At 37.4% G+C, this 16,328-nt stretch overlaps 1 protein-coding gene across 1 annotated transcript in view; it reads right to left on the bottom strand.

Moving 5' to 3' along the window:
• The window catches only part of si (sucrase-isomaltase (alpha-glucosidase)), a 41,741-nt gene extending 33,171 nt beyond the window's left edge, over window positions 1–8,570 (bottom strand). The window contains exons 1-9 of the mRNA XM_056766089.1: window positions 8,500–8,570; window positions 7,008–7,131; window positions 4,311–4,405; window positions 4,115–4,235; window positions 3,596–3,705; window positions 3,348–3,499; window positions 2,147–2,318; window positions 798–897; window positions 440–552 (exon numbers count right to left, since the gene is read on the bottom strand). Of these exons, the coding sequence (XP_056622067.1) occupies window positions 440–552; window positions 798–897; window positions 2,147–2,318; window positions 3,348–3,499; window positions 3,596–3,705; window positions 4,115–4,235; window positions 4,311–4,405; window positions 7,008–7,131 (987 nt within the window). The 5' untranslated portion in view covers window positions 8,500–8,570. The remainder of the gene's footprint in view (window positions 1–439; window positions 553–797; window positions 898–2,146; window positions 2,319–3,347; window positions 3,500–3,595; window positions 3,706–4,114; window positions 4,236–4,310; window positions 4,406–7,007; window positions 7,132–8,499) is intronic.
• Between the last annotated feature and the right edge of the window lie 7,758 nt (window positions 8,571–16,328).

Raw genomic sequence — 16,328 nt, 5'->3', positions numbered from 1 at the left:
AGGACAAGGCATTTTGAGTGGTTTAAAAACATGCATCACAAAACAACATTACTGTGTATTTTGAGACAAAACATTGGCAATTAATGCTACGTCAGCGCAATTTTGATTTATTTTAGAAAGCATTAACATTTATTTTAGTCTAGGACTAGACCTGAACCCTGTCCACTAAAGCGCCCCTAATACATATAAAAGTGTGTTCAAGTGTCCAAATACTTTTGAGGCCGCTCTATGCACTTAACTCTTTTCTATCACACAAAGCAGCATATGCATAAACATGTTTTTTTATCCGTTGACGAAGTAAAAGGATCTCTAGGGAAAACCCCACTGCACACATGTCGGAACTTGTGCGTCCGCCAGGACTCATCTCCTACATGAAACGGCCATTTCCAGCACGCAAGCGTCTCTAATGTTTCTATTTATATTGGGAATCAACGCTCACCTTCGTGAACTCGTCCACGACTGCCTCTGGTGTGTCTCCAACAAGGATATAAAAGTCCAAAACTCCTCCGATGGTGCGGAAGGTCACGGCTGGAGCCGGCTGCAGCGTTACCTCTGTCACAGACATGGACAGACAGGCATGCAGTAAACAACATAAATTGCTTTAATTCCCTAACCTTTAACAAAGCAGACTTGCCAAACACACACACACAGCACGGGTACACAGACATCACAAATCATATTATAAAATATTATGACTTCAGCCTACGGCAAGTCTCATGTTTGTGACCAGCAATGCGAAAAAATGCCATCAAAATGGCATAACAAGCTACTCGAGAGTGACTGGTGGGGTTTTTTACCCATTGCATTGCTGTTCATGAGGAAAACGCCCAAGGATTTTCCACTCTCGTCTTCCAAACATGTGAAGTAGGGGTAGTGGCCATAGAGGTTGTGTGTGCCCTGAGAAAAGAAATGGGAGGAGAAGATTTCAACCGCTTAATGAGACACTTTCAGACATTTATTACAAAAAGGCAACACAAACATGAAATTTGAACAAGCGTAGATAGAAAGCGATCAGGCAGGTGCTGAGATGGTGAAAATATTAAAGACTTTGCGCTGTGCTTAGAGTAAATGTTCTACAGAGTTGCAAAAAAAGCCACATAGATAATCTCTTATTTTCTTTGTCTTTTCACATTTTGTAAACTGGTAAAGGTTTAAAGGGATAGTTCTCGCAAAAATTGAAATTCTGTAATCGTTTTCTTACCGTCTTATCATTTCAAATCTTTATTCCGCAGAACACTAAAGATATTTTGAAAAATGTTGGTAGCCGATCAATGGCGGTATTCTTTGCTAGCGTATGACACAAAACAAATGCAAGTCATTGGGTATCGCCTTTGTTCAGCTACCAACAATCTGCAAAATATCTTCTTTCATGTTCTGCGGAAGAAAGAAAGTCATACAGGTTTGAAGGGACAGTTCACACAAAATAGAAATTTCTGTTATTGTTTACCCACCCCCAGGTTGTTTCAAGCCTGTATAAATGTCTTGATCCAATGAAAACAGACATTTGTGGGAGAATGTCTTCAATTTTCAGTTCTGGGACATCATCAATTACCATAGATGGAATTTTTTGTTGTTGTTTTACACAAAATTAGATATTTTGAAGAATTTAGGAAAACAAACAATTCTGGGGCATCTTTGACTACCATTTAATTGTCCTTCTATGGTGGTTAGTGATGTACTAGAACTAAAAGTACCTAAAATTGTTCCAGATGTAGGTATCTGTGTTCAATAGAATGAAGTAATTCATACAGGTTTGAAAGTACATGAGAGTTAGTACATTTTTTGAGGGAACTTACCCAAAAGGACAAGAGAGTGAGTAAATGATGAGAGTTTTTTGGGGGATTTTGAAGAAAAGGATATGGCTCAAAATAAGAAGTATTTAACATGCACTATGATACTAGGTAACAAACCGAATGTGACATATTTGTGATGCACCGCTGAAGTGCACAAGAAGCTATTTGGAACAGTTTTGTTATCATTATGGGATGACACGAAGCAGGTTTTGCACACATTTTCCACTCAATTTTTATTGTTATTCTGAAAACTTAATTTGTTATGAAAGGTTTTATATTAAATAATGCAATGTAAAAGCATTTTTCACAAGCAGTTTCAGACTTTCGAGCTCCTCTGCAAAGACTGTACTTACACCGTTGGGAAAAGCATCTCTCGTGAAGAGAGGCCAGGTTTTCCAGTTTGTGTCATGTCGGAAGTTCTGATGCACGTGCTCTCCAAGCCCATAAATATTGTGGGATGGGAGTTTAGCAGAGAGCTGAAGAAACTGATCAGCAAAAACCAGCGGCCCAATGGTTGTGTCGAACCTGAAAGGTAAGGTTAAAGATATTTATTCAGTTATTCAACATTCATTGTACATGCAGCAATTTTTTTTATGTTAACCAAACTTTTGGACTGCTCATCAAAAAAACTATAGACTAATTTACTTAGAAAGCACGCATACACAATTTCAGGATCATCGACTTTAAACCATCCCTTAATGTTAAGAAAATAACCATGTACTCAATATAAAGTTATATTACTCCTTTATCTAAAGCTGTGTACTTCCAAAAGATCATAAAAGCATTGCAGATAAGATGAATTAACTTATTACTGTACATTATAATATATGCATTCCAAAGGCTCTAAACTGTTCATGTATTTGATTTGTAAGGTCATTTTTAGGTTTTTAAGTCATAAATGCCAAGAGTCCAGCCAACAGATAAAAGATTACTGAATCACGCTGAAATAATAACTGTTTTGCAATACACAGAGAATGTTGATGGTCTTAACGTTAACTTTAAAGGTAAAAGTATAATCTAAGGTAATCTTCTCAAATGAGTAACAAATTGCTTTTGTTAAATGTGAAACTGTAAAACAGTATTTAAAGTCCCAGTGAAAATAAAAATGTTATTTTTTTATCAGGAAGTATTGCACAGTTAATAGTTATATTTAATAGCATATCAATGTGTGTCATTCTTTTTAAAATGTATGTACCCTCATAATCTTCAGTTAAAAATTTGTAGGGAAAAACAAAGGCCACGCACACTTATTTTCTCCTTTGAAATTTCTTTCCACTCCGAAATGTGTCAGAATACGAAAGTAAAAACATTTGCAACTTCCCGTTCACAGGGACTTTAAATTCATTGTATTGGCAGTTCTAGCTAATGCAAACTAAACGGATCAAAACAACAAAAAAATCTAGATGTTTAAAACGTAGTATTCACTATCTGGTGTCCTCACTAAAGCAAATGTTTTTTTTACAGTAATGCATTTACAGTAGCTTCTATTGAGTCAACGTCTTCATGTCAAAATTACTAAAACAAACCAAAGACTCTCAGGTGAAAGACACTCACACGACTTTTCGGGGAGATGTCCTCCAAACCCTTAGTCCAAAAGGTTTCTGGATTAACTCCAGTTCATAATTCAAGGGTTTGGTGGGAGGAGCGGAGGGGGGTTTCACATGCTCATGAGGAACCTCAAACCTGCTTTGCTTTGCGTCAGTGATCTGAAAAGCGAAGAGAAGGTTGCACAGAATTAGTTTACACTAATGTGCACGTGTTCATGATGGCGTGGCTATTCGTGTTCGTGAGTGTAACCGAACCTTAAATCGAAGGCGATTTTCTGTCTGCATTTCAGCTTGGAAGGTCAGCTCTTCAATATCAGCTCCAAACAGGGACGGGGCGTTCATTCGTTGAAGCCTGGCCTCAATATCTATAGCAAAATAAACATATTTTTTCATGAGGCCTTGTTATGTTGTATACTCTTTGTGCTACGTGCTCAGTTGCACACTTTCCAAGAAATGGAATCAAGATTTTTTGTTAAGGTTAGGGATCTTGCTTGTGTTGCCTCCAAATGTTCTCAGTCTCTCTGATTAGTTATACCTAGATATGGTTTTTAATGGTTATGTCACCATAAATTCATTCCAGGTGTAATCTCTCCAAATGTAGCCTGGATCAAAGGCACAATGGTGATTGCTTATGGACACAACTGCCAAAAAACCTCATTACAACCGGCTCATTGGACTTTTATATACGATCACACCACCTCTTATCTGCAGTAACTGACTCTACAATATATCATGTATTATAATGTTTCATCACAGCATGCAAACCAGACTCACGTGTGCTATCCGGCTTGTGCTCGCTGACTACAGTGTAGCCGTGGTTTTTAGAGAAGAAACACCAGGGGATGCTGGCCTCGTTCAGGGGACTCCAACAGCATCCTCTCGCCGAACATTTTTCCTGTAGATTTACAAGACATCTGAGCAATGCATGCTGGGAGATTGTATGAAATGTTGGCCGTGGATCTCAGTTTACCTTGGAAGCACCCGCGTCTGGGAAACAGTCCACTCTCTCTCCCTGAGGAATATTGGGGCACTCCGGAACGATCGTTTCTGGATCTGTGCCTGATTCTGGACACATAGAATATAAACATTGTGTTATATTGTAACAGATTACGCTATAACTGGTCACGTTACATTGTGTGCACATCACGCTTTAACTCAACTAGATGAGCTAAATACTCCAAAATTTACAGCGGCTCAATTATAATAACTTTGTTTGTTTTGTTTGTAGTAAAACTTTAAACTTAAAAAAATGCTGGGCTGTTTCAATCTATGGTTGTGTTTAATAAGGGGCGTCACAATATTGAAAATAACCAAAATATTGAAAAACACGGTTAACGATACCATGCTATCACACACGATAATATCAACAACACCTGTTTAAAGTTTGGCTTTTGGAGCCACAATGGCTTCAAACTCTCTTTCTAATTTTGATTGTTTGCAAAAAAAAGAAGAAAACACAAAATAAACCAAATTAAAGCTGTATATATTATAGATTGTTCATTAAAACATTTAAATTACTATCAAAATAACATCATTTTGTGAATTATTTTGGTATGCCCGAAGGTCAAATATAGACATTTCCGTAGGGTTGGGTTTGTCCATATTTGACCCAACCATGACTTAAAAAAAACCAGTGATGTTTTTAAGTGTAGTAACCCAGATTTACCATAGTCTTTTGTACCAATTCAACCTGGAGAACTTAATCCTGCTTTCTTCAATTTCACTTTTTAACACCATGGTTAATTTTCCTAATGTAAGTTCAAGGACATTGGATCGTTTTGCTGTTGTCTCCATTTTCATAGCACTTAAAACTACTGTTACGTTCCTCTTTTAGCTTTGTGCTTGAATAAATAACCAGCAAAATATACACAGTCAGGATTTTTGAAATGTACTGCATGTATTGCATAATCACACAAATATTACATTTTAATCATTGACCAGTCTAATCTTGCAACGTAGGGCTGTGCCTATAAACCATGCATTTATATACTGCAATATTTTTATCATGATATTTAACCCTCACTTTACATTTATACCGCGGTTTATGGACAGATTTACAACAGTAAGCTTACAAAAAAAATTAAGTACGCTGTCGTGTACAGTTTACGTCGTGTACAGTTGACTTTAACACACTTTCAGATGCATAAAATAACCTGCATTTTTTGGTTTTAAACAAAGACGGCGAAATTGAGGCAAAAGTATTAGACTGAAATAAATTGTCATATGCAATATATTCCCCAAATCTTCTTCTCGTTTTGTACCTCAATCTCCTTCAGTACCCTGTGCTCCTAAAACAAGGTCGTCTAAAACCACAGAGACATCCCCCCACCCAGACCGGTGGTCCTGGAATCAATTTGCTGCTTTTAGATATAAACCACTTGACCGACGTCAAGGCAGTAAATTGAAATTGAGAGTGACAGCTGTCATAATAGCCCCGTCGGCGCGTGCTCAAGTTGTTAGTCCCCATGTGAGTCGTTCACTTCCTCTGCTTTTGGATTTCTCACTGCTGGGTGTCCTTGATAACTATCAGTGCGGACATATTCTTTATGCTTTAGTAGAACATCAAAGACTCACATTTCTCGCTGTCCTTGACTAGGCAGACTCTGTGTTTTTATCTTTAATAAACTACTGCTCGGGAGCTGTAGTCCCACAGGACAGTATATCTGCCCTAGGTCCACAACAAACACTTTTTTGAAGTAATAATTTGTCTCTTATATCCAACCAAAACCTTAGATGGAGGTTATTCCTGCTATTCAGTATGTCCTCGCATCACAATGGGCAGATTTACTAAAGAGGGCAAAATAGTAATAGAGCGTAATTTAAAAAAAGCGCAGATGGAAGTGGAAATTTCAGCTGGTGATTTACTGACAAGGCGCACATTGCAATCTACCAATAGCAACGCAAATTTGCGCAGGGTTTAAGACATGCATTTCTTAAGGCGTCAAATAATGATGCAAATACTAGTGCAATGATGAGTGCGATGCCTTTGTAAAGCACATTGCATGATTCATTTCAATACTCTCCTCCCATAAAGATTTGCGTCTGAATAGGAAACTTCAACTCATGCATATGCAATGAAGTCAGTCGCAAATGCAGCCGTGTCCACACCTTTTCAACAATGATTTTCACTGCATGTCTTTAGTAAATAACGACAGTAGTTTTTTTTACACCAAAAGCAACGTTTGCACTGCCGCAAGCTGTTAGTACATCTTCACCAACGTGTTTTAAATAAATGCATGCGTTTTAAAGATGGGAATTATCGCACGTGAAATTTTAAAAAAAAAATCAATATTTGCTTTGCTTTTAACATATATGGTCGTTTGTGCTGTTTGCCACTTAAGACGATTTAACCCTTAATTGATTTATCCATTCAGTTTGATTCTCTAAAGCATCTTGCTAATTTTGAGTTAAAATGTTACTCAATAAAGTTAAACCAATTCAATTTTTTTAAAAGACTAGCATATTTAAAATGACAGCGCACGTTTATACTTTGGATTTAGTTTTTTAAAGCCACGTCGTTACGTAAATAACCAAGAAGTCAACTGTACAGGGGTCCAACATCCAAATGTGTTTTTCTCTCAGTAGACTGAAAATGTCCATGTTTGTGTCTCTGTGTGAGTTTTTCATTGTACAATATCAGGTTTAATATCAGGGTTTCTTTACCCACCTTCCTTGATGACTGCTGGCTCCCCAAGGGCAAGAAAAACGACCAGCGCCACGGCGACCGCCAGCACCAATGCAAACATCACCATCAGGGTGATCTCCAACCCTGAAAAGCGCCGCTTTCCCATCTGATCAAGACATATATAGAGACTGTGTAAACAACAGGAGGTGTCCCATAATTCATCTTCGTCCATGTGTAAGACATACAGTGTCCTTGCATGAGTCTGGACCACGATATGAATAAATCGTATACATTATTGTTTGTGTTTGTTTGTGTATGTATGTGTATGAGGAGGAGTGTCAAAGCCATCTCTCACCATAAATATATGGTTGTTAAGTGAACACAAACAACATTTTTTGTGTTTCGGACAATGAAATCCACATGCAAATGTGTAAAAGATTTTTCACTTTTATATTCAATTGGTTCAACCTCTTTGAGCTAACATGCATGAAATATCCATCAATAACAGTGTCGATGACTGATAACCTGACAAAACATGAGATTATACGGCCATTATACGGACATCAAATGTGAGTGTTATTGTTCAATGTTTATCCTCTTCATGGTTTCCGTTATCTGAATCGTCAATTTTTATCAGTAACAATCTCTTTTCCTTTTTTTCTGCTAGATATCAGTGAACAGAGAATACTCTCCATACTTCATTTTATCTTCACTCTTAACAAAGGTGCTTCACGATGCCATACAACAATCATTTTTGGCTAAATGGTTCAATAAAGAACCATTACACTCCTTTCTGTTTCACAAAAGCTTCTTTGTAGTGTAAAAAGATCCTTTAGATTATAAAAAAAAGGTCTTTGAGTAAATTACTCTTTGAGGAACCAAAAATAGCTTTTTTGTTCAAACTCTCTGGCCCCTGAAAACATAACATCTGAATGTGTTATTATACCACCAGGAATGACACTAAACTGTAAAGAGACGTTAACAAATAATGAATGTGATTATACATCGACTTTGAGTTTAAAGTATGCTGTTATTAAAAAACAACAAAATATATTCTCTTTATCAGTATTTCTGTTTCGAATTGAGAAAAGAAAATCATCCAAACATTTAAAACAAGATTAATTTACTTGTAAAGGAAAACAGCATAAGATAGTAACACTTTCAGAGATTCATTTTCTTACTCCACTGGCAATTTGTTTTACTCTAGTGTCATGCATACATCTTACAAAATTATAGTAAGGTTGGGTCGGGGAATGATCTCTGTTTAAAACTTAATATCATACACAATTTGGTTCATAAAGAAAATGTGTTTGCATTAAAGATGTTTTACTGGATTAAAGGGCCAAAAATAATTTGAATTGCAATATAGATGCTGTTACTGAAATGCTCCCGTGAAAATACAATGAAGTACCAGCCATGAACTCTAAATTCACACAAAATAGATTTACGGTCATGTCTGAAAATAAACATGAAGCTCTAATGAAAATCTAAATGTAAATGTGTTTGTAGTAAATCAGGTGATGATATCTCTTACCCTCTGACGCTGTTGTTTGGTTCAGTTTTTATGTGAAGTCACAGCACACTGCAAGAGAACAGATGGCTCTCCACTCTTATATTATAAAGGGAAAGAATAAATACACTCAGTAGGTGTGTCTGTATTTTACAGTTTTACGACGATGGGTTTCTACCAAAGGTTGGGGTTATGCAAGGGTACCGCTCAACACAACATTCTCTGTATCCCACACACGAATCATTCACAGAAAATAACTCTACCAGATGTTATTTTTCCTTTAGTGCTCTTGTGTAAGACATGACTAAGCATTTCATCTAATCCATCCCAAATAACTGTAATGGAGACCTGGATCCAGCGTTATGATCAAAAGTTTAAATGTATAATGAGAAAGGTCCTATTTCTACATAAATCTAAGCATGTCTGTTAACTTTTAAATGTGATTTCTATAATAATGACTAAAACTTGTTTTCAAATAATTTTAATAATTATAGTGTTGGAGCCTTAAATGGGCAGCGCTTCAACATATGGCGCAACATGTGTCGCTGGGGCTCAATCCTGGCTCAAGGTCCTCTGCCTTTCCTTTTCTGTCGAGTCTTTGCTGCCCTATCAAAATAAAGGCAATAAAACTATAAAAAGTATAGTAAAATTCTCTTTCATTAAACATCAGTTACTGGTAACAAAAACTGAATAAAGTCTTACCAAAAAATCCACAACCACATTTTACAATCCCAGACATTTAACGAACATCATTGCAGGTCCAGAATGTCTAAATCGTACATCTGTGTTGAATAAAAACTATTTTGCAAAATATTTTCTGCTTCTAAAATATGGCTTGCGCTCTTTCAAAACGCTTCAAAGCAGCAATCAGTAAAGACGAGTTTCATAAGACATTTAGATTTAAGCCTGAAACGAGTGATTTTCTTTCAGTGCCGAGTTTGACGCAGAGCTTAGAGACGGACTAAACCCATACAGCTTAATGAAGTAATTACACGTGTCATTTATGGGTCTCTTTAAAACTTTATTAAGTTGGATTGTTTTACGATCTGAGGATTGACCCTTGACCCCAGAGGAATGAGATGAGCCTGTGAGCGGCATCAAACATTAACACTCCCGGAGATTGAAATTAGTCGCCAAAATGAGACCAAATCTTCACTTTTTATAAGGAAGAAATTATCATTCATGGACAGGCAAAACCACTTTCATTTTGAATTTTTCATGTATTTATAATTGAAATGGGGTCTCTTAGACCAGGCTTCTCGTGTGGACATGTTATGTGTTATGTGTTGCGTTGCTCTTTCACAGATAAGGAGATCTGATGAAGCTCTCGGTTGTGTTTTATTTACGTGTATCAGCTCAGATGTTTCCCTCAAAATTGCTTAAAAAAAAGAAAGAAAACCTGAGAGTGTAATTCTTGAAATTCATAAAGAGTAAGGAAATGTAAAATGAATGTAGATTGTGTAGTACATTTGAGAAATGTTTGAGTTCCTCTCTTTAGGCTGTTGCAGATTGAGTCCGAAATTTGCGTCCGATATTACCGCAAGTAAAAAAGAAGATGTTGCGTCAATCACATGTACACACTGCCTCCGATATTTTTGCCGTCATAAAAAAATTCGGACTGGGTTTGACTTTCTACGTTCTCCGCATCCGTAATAAGCATTTTGAGAGGAATTTTGACAATTCAGAGACATCGTACAAGCGAGCACCAAATACGAAAAAACACATACGAAAATTTCGGACTGTATGTGCAAAGACCTTTTTCATGAGAAATATCTCTGAGACACAGATGAGACTCAAGTAGACATTTCCATTTGCTATTTAATCTCCTGGATGGCTTGTTCGTGTTGACACATGAAGAGTGTGTGAATAAATTATGCACAGCACAAGATAAAAACACATCAATAACACCATCAATGGACTAGAGATCAGTGATCAATCCAAAAACAGCATCAAAGTCTCACGGTAGTTTGTAACTATTTTCGTGTAGTAAATCGTGCAAAACGTACTATTACAAAAAAAAGCAATACTGAAGTCCCATCCCTAACCGTGGCCCTAACCCATAATGTCACTGACGCAAAAGCAAATCTTACAAAAATGTATCAATAAAATTAGACACATCATATAACAGTTGAGATGGTGTTGGTCTTGGCCTCACCTCACAGTCCATTTCATGTTTCAGTACTCGAAACTTCACTGAACTCTTAAACTAGCTTCCCCAAACCATACCAAAATCTGCTGTGAGTGAGGATACCACTCCAATCCGTGCCCCAGCAGACAGCATCACACTTTCTCCAGTGCCAGCACTGCGATTTCTCCAGATGTGTCTGTACGCCTGCAGTCAGCATCTGACGGCCACATCAGGTTAAGAACAACCCAAGCAGCATCGCAGCTGAGAGCCGGTCCCCACCGAAGGAATCAATACCTCGGGATTGAATTGCCAGTTCTTGTTTCAGGTACCGCAATTGGATTGGAGCTGCTGGCCCATGTGTGAGAGAACAGATTTGGAGCAGGCCGTGGGGAAATGGATGCGATACGAAAGCAAAAGAGAGAGCGGCGCCCGAATTCACAAATTCTGCCAAAGTGTGTTGAGCACGGAGGATCCACATGAGAATTATGAGAGGAAGATGAGACCATTATAAAACTGCACTCCGCATTATTGCTTCGGGGTGTCGCAGTTTACCAGTATTGATGTTTTGTTAATACTAAACATATGATAATATTGTAAACAATGCAGCACCAGTATCTGGTTGATGTTCTGAAACAGTAATGGTGATTTTATCATAAAAATGGCGGTGCTAATTTCATAATTGCACATTATTTTGGCCACAATAATCGTGTAGTAAAACGATTTTTTGTAACAGCACTATTTTGGCTTTATAATTATCAGAGATGCATACTTTACCAAACATAACTACTAATTCTATCATTTGCATAAATTTGCATAATAAACACTTTTAATAAACATACGACACAGAACAGGTAACCCCAACCATATCCATCAGAATATGATGGAAGTTTTCACTTAACTCATAGCACTTCCTCCTAAAGACCATTAAGACTTCTGTATGAGAAAACATATTCAGAACAATCTCTGCATTGATAATTGTACACATACTTAATCAACACACACATGTTAATGATAAGAATCAATGGCCCGAGCAAGTAATCTATGTTTACTGCATGCTTGACATGTCAATGGCGCCCTATTTCCAAACTTCAGGCATGTCCATCACATAAACACCCTTATTATTTCCGTTACTGATATAATAATAACAACAACGCTTGCCTTTCAAAACAAGCCATAAAACCATAAACTCCTTCACATTTTAAAGTCTGATCTTGAACTTCGTCCTCTTAACCGTGTAATGAATCCGATCACATTTACATGACGTCTCTTGCCGCTCTTTATGAGTGAAATAAAAGCAGCTGATAGATCTTGATAGAAAGTGCGAGTGAGGGTGAGAGAGAAAGGATGAGGTTTAATAATTATCAGACTGGATGTCACGATCAGGTGAAGCTGCGGTGTGCAAAAGTCACGGTCAGAGAAATCTGCTCTTGAGATCACTGATAAGGACAGAAGAGACAATGGTACTTTACAGTAAGGCTGCATTTGTTTGTATGTGCATTAGTTGACATGAGCGACCTGTTTTTTCACAATATTTATTAAAGAGATACTCCACCCAAATCAAAAAATTCTGTCATCGTTTAGTATTCAACCTCAGATTGTTCCAAATCTGGATACATTTCTTCGTTCTGCTGAACACAGAAGAAGCTATTTGGTAGAATGTCATTGACCAAACAGATCTCAATCACCATTAACTGGTATAGAGTAGGGAAAATAAATACTATAGGAGTCAATGGAGGATGAGATCTGTTTGTTTGTCACAGATACTTCTTATGATTTATATGTCCACTTTGTGTATTTTAGTAAAAAGTGTATGAATAGTGAGTCTTCATGAGTGTGTGTGTGTGTGTGTGCGTTGCAAGCTCTTCTCCTGTGTTTATCTGCTCTTGCTGAGTTCAGTAATAAAGTCTGACAGCTAATTATCTCCTTTACTAGTCTCACAATGAAGGAATACACACGAGAACTTCCATCTTACACTTTTTCTGCACACACACACTCACACACAGACACAGCAAGCTCTCCAGGAAGTCATCGAAAACCTCTTTTTCTTCAAATGTTTGTCTAGATTCATTAATCCAGTGTTTGATTTTTCTCAAACATCGTCTCAAACATTATCTGTCTCTGCTGTTCTAATAAAGTAATAAACCCCTCAAATCAGCGGTTTACAGTACATTTTATAACAGGTAAGAGGTGTTGTTTGTCACGATGCGGAGCGTTATAAAACGCACTTGTTACCCACTGCTTCTTGGCGCTTATTGTTTTTATAAATGGTCCATATCTGTAGCAAGGCCAAGCAACACATATGCAACAACAGTGGCGCAGTGATAACGTGATGACAATGATCGTTTTCGTATGACAACGGGCTAATGTAAAGACCACGTTAGGCCATATAATGCGGTGAGAAGTTACAAATCTGGTATTTATTAATGGCTTAGAACGTAGCTCAGCCAATCAGAATAAAGGACATGAATTGAAGATTTTATAACATGCAATAAACATAACGGGGCATATTTAAATGACATTGGTTCTAGATTTACAGTAAATTGAGGATTAATCGCAGGCGACAGGATGAACGCTGTTGCTCAGAGGTTTTCTTTCACAGCTCAAAAAAACTTCCCTCAATTGTCCAAAAAGCGTTGAGAATTAACAATACATAGAAATGACACAACTGTTGCTATAAACTTGATTTCTAGAGAGTTACTGTTACATAACATTGCATCATAAAATTTGTTTCATAACCTTAAAATGACCTCGGATTGCTCTCACTTTTACACACAGCAGATTTTACAAGGCAGTTCTGTCTTTGATCTGTCACAAGATCTCATATCAGTGATAATCTAATATATCATCGATGTCTGACAGACAGAAGCATCATATCAGTGTCAAAACATCTGAACACACAGGATCGATATCATTAACTCAAACAGACTGTATCTGTCAATGAATGGCGTCGTGCAATCTGTTGTTCGTTTGTGAGCTGTGACTCACATAAAGTGTTGAGAGCGATTTATATTGACCCACTTCAGCTCGAACATCACAAAGAGACCCAGGATATGAAGAGAGGAGGACAGAAACGGCTCAGACAAATAATGTCGTTTTTAATTCATATTCTATCGGGATTTATTACATTAATAATGATTGATATTTCTGTTTGTTCAAGCTGCAATGCCTCTCTATCACCATCTTTGTTTAACACAAACGATTGCAGGGTCATTGATACATTTTTCTTTACCTTTGTGGAAGCCACATGATATTTCTCATGAAAGTGCCAACATCCCAAATTGGCTCCACGTAAAAGTGATTCAATACAATGTTGTGTCGTTTAATACTGTATGGGTAAATGTTCCTTACACAAATTACACATTAAGTTGATAACCACACCGTGGAAACCTCAAATAACACCCCAGCATCATTGTGTTTAGTTATACCTTCAGTGCTTCTCGGGTCCAGATGGCGACATGCCACATGCTGTTTTTCTCTTTGCCTATGCACATTACAGGGATAAATTCAGATATCACAATTCCTCTGGTCCTCAAGAAGTAGAATAAAGAACTAGAGTCAGATGTAAGAGAGAGAGAGAGAGAGAGAGAGAGAGAGAGAGAGACATGTAGAAGCCCCCCCATACACACACACGTACACACACAAGCACACGCATGTTTTATTATCTCCTTGGAGACGGTCCATAGGCGTAATGAGTCGTATACTGTACAAACTGTACATTTTACCAAGATCGTATAAACTTTTTTGCATTTTTAGATTTTCTAAAATGATCGTTCTGTACAATTTATAAGCTCTTGTGCCCGTGGGGACCTAAATTTTTGTCCCCACAGTGACACGAGTCCCAATGATTTGGTGTGTATTCAGGTTTAGGTCCCCACTAACATATAAAAACCAAGTCCACACACAAACAAATATATCCAACCGAAAACATACAATTCAGAAATAAGATCTAAAGACAAACTAGTGTGCTGACACACACACATACACAAATATTTCGATCCAACAACAAGTGAGTAGAACCAGAGGAAGGGGGAAACAGATGGTAAGTGAAACACACACACACAAATGTTTGGAGCTGACGGAGGATGATCAGACACTCAGAGCACGATCTAATCCGGGGTTGGGGAGGGGGTTTGGCTGACCCCATGGCCACAGGCTGCATCGGAAATGTTGATGTACTGCTTCCAAGCACATTCAGAAAAGCCTGCTGTCATGGTAGAGAGAGAGAGAGAGAGAGAGAGAGAGAGAGGGTGATAGCAGAGGAAGACTGTCAGAGGGGGCGGCCTGCAGTCATGAATCACCCCAACTGATTCGCTCACTGTCCACAGACTGATCCCATCAAGCTTTAGACAGAGTGAGAGAGGCAGTGAACTAAATGACAGATTAAACATGGCCATGAGAAAAAATCCAGTCCTCAATGATTCCTTCAGCCATGCAGATTCAGTAAGGAACGAGTTTTGATCTCAGGGGTTCTGAGTTGAACAATTATTTAAGACCAGGCCCAGATTCTAAATAGAAAAGAATGTTTTTCTTACCTTTGATTAGGGCATATTAAAAATCAGATGTGGTCACTTTAATCTCAATTGTTTGATTAATTGGAGATTTTATGGACAATTATGCACTATTCTCTTGCATCTCGGAGATTTCTTTTTCTATAGAATTCTCACAAACTTCTCCATCTAAGTTTCCGAAGAAATCTCAACAGAGTCTGAAACTGAGCCCGAATTTGTCAAGTCAATGTTTTTGAGTATCTCAATATAACCAATTTTTATCTTATCCAGATTATTTTACCTCTACATATGCATTTTACACCTCCAAATTCTTATTGTATTTTATTGATTTGTTTAGATTTGACATTTTAGGAGAAATATCTGAGACTAGGCTGGTAAATAACACAAGAACTCCATCAAATCTGATTTGTGGTTGGTTTTAAACGTGACCCGGTCTTGAAGTGATGTGATTCATCGATTTGCTGGCTTCCCAAAATTGCTGGGAAATGCTCCGTCATAAACAGGAGCCTGCTGCCAACATTCATGCTGGGAAAAACATGACACAACCCTGACAGACGGACACAATCTATTGACGGATCTCTGCATCGTGTTGTAACAACTGTGACACATACTAATATTGGTCATCAAGACTTGTCAACAAATGATTCAACACTTTCAGATATCATTATTGAGTGTCCTATCACCTGTAACCTCTCAAATAAATGCCAAACAAAAACAGCCACTGCATGAATCAAAATTATAATGAAGATTTCTTTGCAGAAAGAGTGAAAAGTTGAAATGTTATTTAACATATATCAGATTAAATGAAAACATTTAAAAGAAATAAAAAAGTTGACAGTTTTGCCATTTGTAAATGTATATTTAAATATCTTCATTTCAAAGATGTATACAATATTTTGAATGCATTTTGTCTTAGTTGTGTTTGGGATGTAAACTGAAGCAAGGTTATTTTAGTTGACTAAATTTCAAATTAAAAAAAAAATTCTGTCATCCCCATATGTACTAATAGGCTTCATAACTCTTTCTCCTCTCCACTAATAAGCTGGTGTGTGGTGCACATTCTGGTGCAATATGGCTGCCGTCAAGTCATCCAGAGGGATGCTGCACATTGGTGGTGGTTGAGGAGATTCCCCATTCCATGTAAAGCCCAGAGAAGCGCTTTATAAATGTAATGAATTATTAGTATTATTATTTATTGAGAAAAAAATAATATTAGC

Source organism: Triplophysa dalaica, chromosome 14 (assembly GCF_015846415.1).
Source record: "Triplophysa dalaica isolate WHDGS20190420 chromosome 14, ASM1584641v1, whole genome shotgun sequence".
NCBI lineage: Eukaryota > Metazoa > Chordata > Actinopteri > Cypriniformes > Nemacheilidae > Triplophysa > Triplophysa dalaica.
Note: the sequence above shows the minus strand (reverse complement) of the source record. Positions and strands in the feature narration are given on the sequence as shown.